This window comes from Neoarius graeffei, chromosome 1 (assembly GCF_027579695.1).
Source record: "Neoarius graeffei isolate fNeoGra1 chromosome 1, fNeoGra1.pri, whole genome shotgun sequence".
Lineage (NCBI taxonomy): Eukaryota > Metazoa > Chordata > Actinopteri > Siluriformes > Ariidae > Neoarius > Neoarius graeffei.
In genome coordinates this window covers 86,442,067-86,454,548 of record NC_083569.1, presented here as the reverse complement: position 1 = coordinate 86,454,548, position 12,482 = coordinate 86,442,067, and the positions used below count along the sequence as shown (strand labels likewise).

Genomic DNA, 12,482 nt, shown 5'->3' with positions numbered 1-12,482 from the left:
ATATGATGACATTATTGATGATTTTGCATCCAGAAAGTGCAGAAAGGGACATTTTTAATGGTGAGTAATTTGTTACACATTTAGTTCGATTTGATTTGGTCTGATTTGGTTTGTATTTATTTGGAGTTAGACCAATAGGTGGCGACACTAGTGCAATATGTTTAAAGGGGGGGATGAGTGGAGGCACTGGGTATCAGGTGCGACTATTGAACATTTTGGGGTTCAGTTAAGAGGGCCCCTTAGCAGAATTTTGCCTAGGGCCCCATGGAGGTCTGAACCGGCTCTGCAGGGACACAATATCGACCTCCTCCTTTCTGGCGTTTACTGTCCACCATAGTGAAATGCGATATGTGATGGTAAATTCACAACCAACATGACATTATGGCGGTGTTGTAAAATATGTTTGGCCGCGATACACGAACAGAAAATTTTTTAGGAAACCCATGAAACTTCTTTGCCTCATATAAACGTCAGTTTTTATTGTTGTCATCTCAAACATTGCAATTTTATGATTCAATACTATCTTTATTGAAATACGTCAAACATTTTGCTTCATTTGCAGTTTAAGGGTGCGTTTTCCCTATATAATAATAATAATAATAATAATAATAATAATAATAAGAAGAAGAAGAAGAAGAAGAAGAAGAAGAAAATGATGAAGAAAAGTTTAATTATTATTTTTAAATATTCCAAAAATCTAATTGATGTGTATAACTACATTCAGTCAAGTCAAGTTTATTTGTCTAGTGCTTTTAACAACAGAGATTGTCACAAAGCATCTTTACAGAAAATTAAAGACTTTAAATATGAGCTAATTTTATCCCTAATTTATCCCCTAATTTATTATTTATTAATAATAAGGGTTTGGTGACACGCCTAGTTTTCTGCGACCCAATCCACATCTCAGGTGACCACAAGGTTGAGAACCTGTGATTGAAAATGAAGTACAAAAAAGTGTGCAAAGAGCCAAAACAATGGTGATCAGTCATTGGTCAGTGGGCTCAATGGTGGCCAGTGATTGGTTGTTGAGCAGTGGGAGCTCAGTGGTTAAGACATTTGGACTGCTAATCCAAATGCGAATGATTAGACTACAGTATACTGAAATTTTATATTAATAAATGGTTGCAAACTAAAAAAAATAAACAACAACAACAAAACACTTTAACAAGTTTATTTTGGATTTTTAAAATTATTATTTTTAACTTCTGCCATTCTCATCTCATCTCATAATGAGATGAGAAGATGAGAATGAGAACTTCTGCCATTACTATTTTTTGCCTTGCGCACCCCCTCGAGGCAGTCTGTGCTCCCCCTGGTGTACCTGTACCACACTTTGGGAAACCTGGAAGTAGGAAGAACTTTCTCACTACTTGCCATGGTGACTCATAGTATCCAAGCACCATTGATGATGGCTTTTTATATTCATCATGCATGCACTTGAACATACTCAAGAGTTGACTGAACGAACTCAGATCAGCTGTTCTGGAACCAAAAACATGGAGTTTCCCATCTCAGGGTTCATCAACTCAGAGTTCAGGGTTCGGCTCAGAGTTTGTTAAATATGCTTTCTGAAATAGCCCCAGTTGTATAAATGAGAGGAAAGTTCCTCTGGATAAGGGCGGTGTTGGGAACAGTGGTGCTCAGTGATTGATTGTTGGGGAAAATGGTGCTCAGTGATTGATTGTTCAATACACAACTTGTATAAACAGCAGCTATGATGTAAGCTGTTCACTCAAAGTCAGGAGGCTCTCAGCACCACTGAACACCACTGAACCAATGAACTACACTTCCCAGAATGCTCTGCAACTGAACAACTATAAACCACAACACATGGCTCACTCATGACCACTTTTCACTTTCACAGTGTCCAGACCAGTGAGTGTATATTTGAGTGAACGTCCCAACAGGGGGTCAAAAGTGAAGCCCAAATGTGTCTGAGGTCTGTTCGCTGGTTACAGTACAGTTTTTAACCCCGCCCATTCCCATGTTAGTGAAAGGAGACTGAGCCAAACCTCCATTTTTAGTTCCATCTCCACAAATTATTCTCAGGAATAGTGTCCTGTAGTTTTTCAGTTGACCTTAATATCTTCCCCAACATGATGATAAATGAGTTTTATAGGAATTGTTTTGTGATAAATTAAAGGCTGTGGTTGACTGACGACTTCAGCTTTTGACTTCACCAACGCGCTGTTTTAAGCTGCACTTTAAATCATTCATCATGGACGTGCACGTGGTGTCGGGGTGGATGAAAGGTGGACCAACTGGGTGCTCCTTGAGTTTCAACACATTTTTCCTTTATGTACAAACTGAGATGGGGTCGAAGTGAATGGGTTTTGGGAAGCATCGATAAAATGACTGACATGAGACACATGTAAGCAACCACTCCGGACAGTAACACAGCTTTTTCAACAGGTTTTCTCAGCCACAGTAAAACCTTGTTTGACATTTTTTGTACTTATTTGTACAAGTAAGAAATGAAAAATATTTAAATTTGGACCATTACAATTTTCAACAAAGTTAGTGACCTCAGAGATACAACCTGAATTCTTAGCGTGCTTCTGTAGAAAAAGGGTGTGTTTAATAAAACAGGTTACAGAAATGAAAGCACACCAAACTGAAGTGTGCACAGAGACAAAGAGGCTTTATCTTTTAGCGTCTTCTTATAAACCTTAAAAATGAGTGAGTATTTTGAGTTTTTGACAGAACTGATGTGTAAAATTGTTCACTGAGTGAAAGTTGTTCCTTGTAAATGTAAATGTTATTGATGGCTTGTGAAACAGACTGAAGTAATAATGATAAACTGTCTTTCATTCTGTTTTTGTGTGACTCTCCTGATTCTCTACAGCTTTATGGAATCTCAATCAGATATCTGTGCGTGTGTGTGTGTGTGTGTGTGTGTGTGTGTGTGTGTGTGTGTGTGTGTGTGTGTGTGTGTGTGTGTGTGTGTTAGCTATATACAGTGAATTCTAAGCTCATTTTACTACTTCAGGGTTTATTTCCCTCAGAGTTGTGTACATTTGAGTTATAAAAGCTGTTTTTGAGAAAACTGGTTTCTGGAATTGTAAAGGGCATATAAACTTATGAAAACTCGTAACTGTTTTAATGTAAATGTGAGCAACCTCAAATCAATGGCTTCACTTAACCTTCTTCTTCTTCTTTTGGCTGCTCCCGATTAGGGGTCGCCACAGCGGATCTTTCATCTCCATTGCTCCCTGTCTTCCGCATCCTTCTCTACCACACCTGCCACTTCCATGTCCTCTCTCACCACATCCATGTATCTCCTCTTTGGCCTTCCTCGTTTTTGTTTGCCTGGCAGCTCCATCCTCAACATTCTCCTTCCCACATGCTCTGCATCTCTTCTCAGTATGTGCCCATACCATCTCAGTCTCATCTCTCTTAGCTTAATTCCCAAGCTCTCCACATGTGCTGTCCCTCTGATGTGCTCGTTCCTTATCCTGTCCAACCTTGTCACTCCCATCGCAAACCTTAACATCCTCAACTCCGCCACCTCCAACTTTGCCTCCTGTCTTTTCCTTAAGGGTACGGTCTCCAATCCATACATCACAGCTGGTCTCACTACTGTCTTATACATCTTACCTTTCACTTTTGCTGTGACTTTCCTATCACAAATGACTCCCGAAATCCTTCTCCAACTGCTCCACCCTGCCTGCGCTCTCTTTCTCACCTCACTATCGCAGCCCCCATTTTCCTGCACAGTTGACCCCAGGTACTTGAATTCACAAACTTTCTTTACATCTACTCCTTGCATCTTTACTACACTCTCATCCCCATTCTCATTGATGCACATGTATTCTGTTTTGCTACTGCTCACCTTCATTCCTCTTCATTCCAATGCATACCTCCATCTCTCCAAACCCAACTCAACCTCCTTTCTACTTTCACCACATATCACAATATCATCCGCAAACATCACGTTCCATGGTGACTCTTGCCTCACTTCGTCCGTCAAGCTATCCATCACTATGTCAAACAAAAAAGGACTCAAAGCAGATCCTTGATGGAGTCCCACCTTCACCTTGAACCATTCAGTCGTTCCAACTGCACACCTCACTGCTGTTTCACTGTTCTCATACATGTCTTGTACCACTCTAATATACTTCTCATTCACTCCACTCTTTCTCATACAATACCATAACTCATCTCTCGGCACTCTATCATATGCCTTCTCCAGGTCTACAAACACACAATGTAGCTTTCTATGGCCTTCTCTGTACTTCTCCATTAACATTCTTGAAGCAAAAATTGCATCCGATGTGCTCTTCCTTGGCATAAACCCGTACTGCTGTTCACAGATTGCTACCTCTCTTCTCAATCTCGCCTCCAATACCTTTTCCCATAGCTTCATGGTGTGGCTCATCAATTTTATTCCTCTGTAATTACTGCAGCTCTGTACATCTCCCTTATTCTTGTATATTGGGACTAGCACACTCTTTCTCCATTCATTTTGCATTTTCTCATTCTTGAGGATCTTATTGAACAATCTTGTTCGGAACTCCACAGCCATATCACCCAAACATCTCCAAGCCTCAATCGGGAGACCATCTGGTCCGACTGCTTTCCCAGTCTTCATTCTTTTCATGGCTGCCCTCACTTCATCCTTACTAACCAACTCTGCTTCCTGATTTGCTGTCTCCAACGAATCTGACCTTTTCTCTCTTGGATTCTCCTCATTTCATAAATCCTCAAAGTACTATTTCCACCTTCTTAATACACTCTGTCAGCACATTTCCATTTACATCTTTCATCACTCTTACCCACTGTACATCTCTCGCTTCCCTGTTTCTCTGCCTAGCTAGTCTGTACAGGTCTTTTTCTCCTTCTTTGGTCTCCAGTCTTTCGTACAACTCCTGGTATACATCTGTTTTTGCCTTCGCTACTGCTCTTTTTGCCTTCTGTCTCATCTCTCTGTGTAATCGCCTGCTTTTCTCGTCTCTCTGATCATCCCAATTCTTCTTTGCTAGCCTCTTCTCTTTTATAATTTCCTGCACTTCTTTGTTCCACCACCATGTCTTCTTGTCTTCCTTCCTCCTTCCCGATTTCCACCCTAGCTCCTTCCTTGCTGCCTCTCTTACTAGTACAGCAGTAGTATTCCAATCTTCTGGCAGACTTCCATGACCACTCAATGCTTGTCTCATTTCTTCCCTAAACTGCTTCTGATATTCAACCTCTTTTAGTTTCCACCACTTAATCTTCGGCTCCACTATTTTACGTTTCCTCTTTTTCACTTTCAAGCTCATCCTGCACACAACCACTTGATGTTGTCTAGCTACACTCTCCCCTGCCATCACTTTACAGTCTCTAAACTCCTTCAGGTTACCCCTTCTGCAGAGTATGTAGTCCACCTGTGTAGATCTTCCTCCACTCTTAAACGTCACCCTGTGCTGCTCTTTCTTCTCGAAGTATGTATTGACTATTGCCAAATTCACCCTCTTTGAAAAATCAACCACCATTTGCCCTTCCACATTTCTCTCTCTTACACCATATCTGCCCATCACGTCCTCATCTCCTCGGTTTCCCTCGCCAACATGTCCATTGAAATCTGCTCTTATCAGCACGCGCTCCGCCCTTGGTATACTTTCTACAACTTCATCCATCTTTTCCCAGAAAGACTCTTTCTCTTCGTTCTCACATCCAACCTGTGGGGCGTACGCATACACAACATTGACTAACACTCCTTGAGTCTTCAACTTCATGCCTATCACTCTGACACCCTCTTCACATCAATCACACTGTTGACCAACTCTCCCCTCAAAACAATACCAACACCATTTCTCTTTCCATCGACTCCATAGTAAAACAACTTGCATCCATCTCCAATGTTCTTGGCCTTGCTTCCTTTCCACCTCGTCTCCTGCACACACAAACTGTCCAACTTCCTTCTTTCCAACATACTTACTAACACACCTCCCCCCTCTCTTTCTCCTTCTCCGTTTTGGTGCAACAGTAACATACTTTCCACTGGTACCCTGTTGACCAACAATACCGGAGGCCGTCGTTGTTAACCCGGGCTCTGACCGATCCGGTATGGCATTTCTCTTTTCATTCCGCATGTTAGATTTGGCACAGTTTTACGCCGGATGCCCTTCCTGACGCAACCCTCTCCAATTTATCCGGGTTTGGGACCGGCACCAAGAGTACACTTATGCACCCCCAGTGGCTGGATTAATGGCTTCACTTAACTCGATTTAAAACTTAACTCTCAGTGGAGTCTCTCACACCACAAATGTGAAATAATTAATCACATATAATTATTTTAAATCAGGTTAATGGCTTCATTTAAAATATAAAATATAAAATTATATGTGATTAATTATTTCAGCTTTGTGGTGTGAGAGACTCCACTGAGATCAGCACAAAAAAAGTCATGTCTCATGCCGACCTGCATGGCTCAAAATCTCCTACTGGAACTGCAGGATTTCCTGCACTGTGTTAAAACAAAGCATTAATTCCTGTGGTTTTTTTATGCAGTGGATAAGAAAACATAATCTGTAAATATCTTTAAATATTATAAACATGCATTACCCCACTGTATATGATTAGCTGACATAAAGTGTGTTAATGCGTGAGATTTTCAGTTCTTTGCTCTGTGGCAGTTTTAAAACTTTTCCCTGATACCAGAACACTCGCTGTTACAGTCGTCTACAGACTGAAATATTGCCCTTGTGCTGTTTAGATTATCAGCATAAACATTTTAATTTGTAGTGTTTTAAGATATCATAATTCCTAATAAATGTCCTAATTTAATTTTAAATCGCTGCTCTGTACTCTGTCAGTGTCTGGGGTAAAGTGCACTTGGTGAACATGTGAGCGTGTTGAATGTGGTGTTACAGCAGTCTGGTGTAAAATGGGATTAAGAGGAACTCAGTTTGAGCTTCATGAACACAGGAGGAGGTGAGAGAGCTGGACAAACTAAAGGACTAAAGCTCTGCTGCATCAGTATTTACACAGAGATTAAGTGAGAGTTACAGTCTTTCTGACATCACTATAACCAGGCAGTTGAATGGCATTGTGGGTAATGCAGGATACGATTAATACGATTTCAAATCACCAACATGTACATTCACCGGCCACTTTAATAGGAACTTGTTCTTGATTCTAAGATTCCTGTTCTTGGCTGCAGGACTGGAAACCAGTGTGGTCTTCTGCTGTTGCATGCTGAGATGCTTTTCTGCTCACCATGATTGTAAAGAGTTGCTATGAGTTACTATATTCTTTCTGGCAGCTCGCACCAATCTGTCCATTTTCCTCTGACCTCTCTTATCAACAAGACATTTCCACCCACAGAACTGTCACTTACTTAATGGTTTTTTTTCTCACACCATTCTGTGTAAACTCCAGAGACTGTTGTGTGTGAAAACCCCAGGAGATCAGCAGTTTCTGAAACACTCAAACCAGTCCATCTGGCACCAACACCCATGTCACAGTGAAAGTCACAGAGATCACAATTTTTCCCATTCTGATGTTTGAAGTGAACATAAACTGAAGCTCTTGATTTGTATCTGCATGAGTTTATGCATTGTGCTGCTGTCGAGGGATTGGCTGATTCGAGAAGTGTGTAAAACAGTATGGGTGTTCCTAATAAAGTGGCTGGGGAGTGCAGATGAAAAGATCAACTTTGCATTTCATTCCAAAATAAATCTTGAACTCCACTGAAGCTCAGCTGATAATTATAAAGATTAACATGCAAATCATTCAGGGTGGATTTTTCCTTTAAAACCCGAGTGAGTATTTTAGTATGAATACATTAATAGAGAGATTTGTGCTTGTAGCTTGTTTTGGTGAGTTTCAGTTCAATCCTTGAAACTTATCTTTGCTCACACATCTGCTCTCTGTTTGTCATAAAGCGATCCTGCTCAGTAATTTTCCATCACCCACTGAAGCTCCCCATCACACTCCGACAACTCTGCTTCCTGAGATTACATTTTCCAATCATATCACTCCACCACACTCCTGAATGTGGATATATCCTCATGTTTATCCTTCAATAAACTGAGAAACATCTCTGAGCAGCTGAGTCTGTGTCAGTGACTGTTGCTCCCGGATATCCCTGAGACAGAATCTCCTCGGCAGTAGAGGACTTATATTTCTAGATCACTCACACTTTATCATACATACAGCCTCATACTATAATTTTATATCACACAACTTCGGCCTGGTGCAAGTTGAACCTAAACTAGTTGCTTCAAAGACACCACCTGACCTCTTCTCATGTTTCTTCAGAAAAAAGGTGTCTCTCAAAAGAACAAAAACAAAAGTACACCAACTGAAAGCATGAACTTTGGAACAAAGCGCGTTTACTTTTAGTGTCTTGTGAAAATATTCATCTTAAAATGAGTATTTTGGAGTATTTAGATTTTTTTTGAGAGAAGTGACGTGTTAAATTGCACAAAAACAAGTGTAATGTGTAAAGTGTTATTTATCTTGTGAAACAGACTGAAGCAATAATGAGAACCTTTCTTTCAGGGGTTATTTGTGTGACTCTCCTGATTCTCTCCAGCTTTGTGGAATCTCAATCAGGTATGGAAAAACTCTCTCTCTCTCTCTCTCTCTCTCTCTGTGTGCATTAGTGAACTCTAAGCTTGTGGAATTCAGTAAGTTTAGTGGAGTTTATTGGCGTATAAATTTTGTTTGAGAGAACTGATTTCAGCTCCTCTTGGTGTGTGACTCTCTTTAACTGAACCCTGGGCTGCATCCCAATAATCCGTCCTCTGTCCTTTCCTCACCACTTTTCGTTAACCTTGATGGAAAACATCATGAGCTGAAGGAAAGACGTGAAGGACGGAGGAAAAGACACCCATTATGTTGGTGTATTAACTGAAGAGACTGACAGTTTTAATGAAGAACTTTTACTGAGCACACGAGACTTGCATCAGGTGTTTTCGAAAAAATGGGACAATGCTGTCTCAGGAGGATGTTTAACAAGACAGCGAGGAATCAAGGATCATTAGACACTGATCGAACTTTCTTTTCCTGTCAACCATCATCTGCGTTCGAAACAGAAGGTTGCTGCCTTGTTGCCTCATGGCCGTAATAGACAGGTGTCTCATAAGGCAGGACTTTCAACTAAAGGCATCTCAGGACTTTTGTTTGGAACGACATTTTAGGACAGAATTTACGGTAACGTGTGACATCAGCACGGCATGTAACTAAACCAAATTAGTTAGTTGGCTAACAGATGCCTCACAAATCATATTAAACTCATTTACTTTTCAAAAATCTAAGTGAAAAAAGCCCCAAAACTTTTGTATACAAAATCACTTTTCTGTTAAGTTTGGTCTGCCATCTTTTTTATTTTTTCCACTCCTTGAGAGAGCTGCTGCACAGATTTATAGGTGATGGGGAGCATTGAGGATACATCCATGGAACTATGTATGTAAATATTTTTCCCCAGATAAATTCCGTAGCCTCCCTGTTTTCAAATCATCCCTGTTAGAGCTGTACTTTGAATTACTGACCTCCACCTATAATACGGACTTTTCATGTACTTGGTCTGTGTACCGTGACTGTGGTTGCATGATTTTTCTCTTTTATACCTTCGGGGAAACGCCTTGCATGGGTCGCCCGTTCGCGTTCTCCCCTTTGGGCTGACTTACTTTATTATGTTTATTTCTTTTTATGTTTATTTTGTAACAGTCCAATAAAGTTGGTAAAATTAAATTAAACGTTGCCTTCAACCAGGAGCAGTTTGAAGGCATCTTAGAAGACCGAAAACGAGAGTTCTCGAGATCAGTGTTGAACGGTCCTTGATGCCTCGCTGTCTGAGGAGGGTCTGGCTGCAGACTGGAGCTCCACTCTAGACAGGAAACACATGACCTTCACGTGACCGCCTCACCTTAACCCTAAGTCACATGTCTCATGTCAACAGAACTCCAGCCTGCAGTCAGTGTCTCTTGTTGTTGTCATGTTCGACATCCCTCTGATTGGCTAACAGAACCTGTGTGTGGATGACAATTAAAAGATGTTAGCCAATCAGATAAAAGCTATTTACATATTTAAATCTAAAGGCACAGCCGCAAAATCAGCCCGTCATCATGATTGGGGTTTCATACCATGCTAAAACAGCATGAGAAAAGATCAAAGGCATTTTTTCCCAATGAAAACAACTCACAAATTTTACAAAAGAATTTCAGGGAATAATATAAAATAATTGAAAGGTGTATGCATGTCCCTTTTAAGATAATTTTATAATTCCAGCTACTTTACTGAAAGTTTAGTGCAAATGCATCACAAAAGAAAAAAGTCTTTAATCTGGGAGTCTCCTCTCAACGTTCAGCAAAAAGATCACACTCGATCACACTGATACAGAATTGTTTTGCTCCGGTCTTCATGTTGCTGTTTTCATGATGACATTCAGATGCTTGTGTACATCTGAAACAAATATCCCCAAACTATATACATGTAGGATTTATTTAGCTTGTGTGCCCGATCACATCCATAAAGTTGGGTAAGATACCTGACCAAGCTAACTGACCTAACAACAGCTAACTGTCTGAAGCGAGGGAGTTTATTATTTCCCCAATATTATGGTTAATTCAGATAATGTAGCCGAGAAAATTATGATTGTCAAACAATGTGTTTTATCTAAATTTAGCATCATTTTCATTCCAAAAGGAGAAATCTATGACAATATCTAATACTGAATTTAACATTTTATTTAATTTTTTTATTTTGAATGGTTTATTTACTGTTTGCGGACTCGCAGTCAACTCCAACAGCTCTGTCTTTCAATATAAGCTGTATAACAAAGCCCATCTGATCCGACCCCAAGTTGCTAAAATTGTCTTCAGTGAAATGCACTGAGCACAACACGAATATGTGGCTGAAATTTTCAGGGACTAACCCCAAAAATAAAATGCATCCACATTTTTTGTATATTAAATTCCTTTGGAAAGCTATTGAGACTCCAGTTTTATTTTGTGCATCCTGGAATGGTACTTGCACTTTCTTCCCACATCTCATCTTCTTTCCAATGAACCATTCAGTGAAGAACTAGACGGCTCCTCCCCATCTTCTTGGTTCATATATAGTGTAAAGTTTTTAAAATTAAAATTTTTAAATTAATTCAGACAGTTTTATTCTTACTGTCTTGACCCTGTATCTATTGCATCTATTCATTAAAACCCCATTATGCTCTTGGGCGCCCCCTACAGTTCTATGGTGTAATTCACTTTTATGCCCCTGATGTTTTGAGCTGGGCAGCACGGTGGTGTAGTGGTTAGCGCTGTCGCCTCACAGCAAGAAGGTCTGGGTTCGAGCCCCGTGGCCGGCGAGGGCCTTTCTGTGCAGAGTTGGCATGTTCTCCCCGTGTCTGCATGGGTTTCCTCCAGGTGCTCCGGTTTCCCCCACAGTCCAAAGACATGCAGGTTAGGCTAACTGGTGACTCTGAATTGACCGTAGGTGTGAATGTGAGTGTGAATGGTTGTCTGTGTCTATGTGTCAGCCCTGGGATGACCTGGCGACTTGTCCAGGGTGTACCCCGCCTTTCGCCCGTAGTCAGCTGGGATAGGCTCCAGTTTGCCTGCGACCCTGTAGAAGGATAAAGCGGCTAGAGATAATGAGATGAGATGAGATGAGTTTTATTCTTACTGTCTTGACCCTGTATCTATTGCATCTATTCATTAAAACCCCATTATGCTCTTGGGCGCCCCCTACAGTTCCATGGTGTAATTCACTTTTATGCCCCTGATGTTTTGAGCTGGGCAGCACGGTGGTGTAGTGGTTAGCGCTGTCGCCTCACAGCAAGAAGGTCTGGGTTCGAGCCCCGTGGCCGGCGAGTGCCTTTCTGTGCGGAGTTTGCATGTTCTCCCCGTGTCTGCATGGGTTTCCTCCGGGTGCTCCGGTTTCCCCCACAATCCAAAGACATGCAGGTTAGGTTAACTGGTGGCTCTAAATTGACCGTAGGTGTGAATGTGAGTGTGAATGGTTGTCTTTGTCTATGTGTCAGCCCTGTGATGACCTGGAGACTTGTCCAGGGCGTACCCCGCCTTTTGCCCATAGTCAGCTGGGATAGGCTCCAGCTTGCCTGCGACCCTGTAGAACAGGATAAAGCGGCTAGAGATAATGAGATGAATGAGATGTTTTGAGCTCCCCTCATGGACAGCTGTGCTCATGCATCTGTTTACAAACTAAAGGATATGAAAACAGCAGAAGCCAAAGAAACACATCGACTGACAAGATGGAGTAACATTACAGAATTTTACACAAATATTACTGCATAGTTTTATTTATTGTGACATCAGATATGAATAATAATGTAACAAAAAGAATAACAAAGTTCTAGTTTTGCTGAAATACTCTGTATTTTCAGGCCATATACATTGTTTGCTAACTAGGTGAATGTGGAGTTTGTGTGTAATCGACATGACATAGACCCATATTGTACGTAATCTACGCTGGGCACTGTAATTTATTACAAGCTGAGACAGGCTTTCAAAGTTGCAAACACTCAAGGCGTGAGATTG

At 41.0% G+C, this 12,482-nt stretch overlaps 1 protein-coding gene across 1 annotated transcript in view; it reads left to right on the top strand.

Moving 5' to 3' along the window:
• Window positions 1-2,592: 2,592 nt before the first annotated feature.
• LOC132885397 (butyrophilin subfamily 1 member A1-like) overlaps window positions 2,593-12,482 on the top strand; it is a 54,839-nt gene continuing 44,949 nt past the window's right edge. The window contains exons 1-2 of the mRNA XM_060920050.1: window positions 2,593-2,679; window positions 8,485-8,538. Of these exons, the coding sequence (XP_060776033.1) occupies window positions 2,676-2,679; window positions 8,485-8,538 (58 nt within the window). The 5' untranslated portion in view covers window positions 2,593-2,675. The remainder of the gene's footprint in view (window positions 2,680-8,484; window positions 8,539-12,482) is intronic.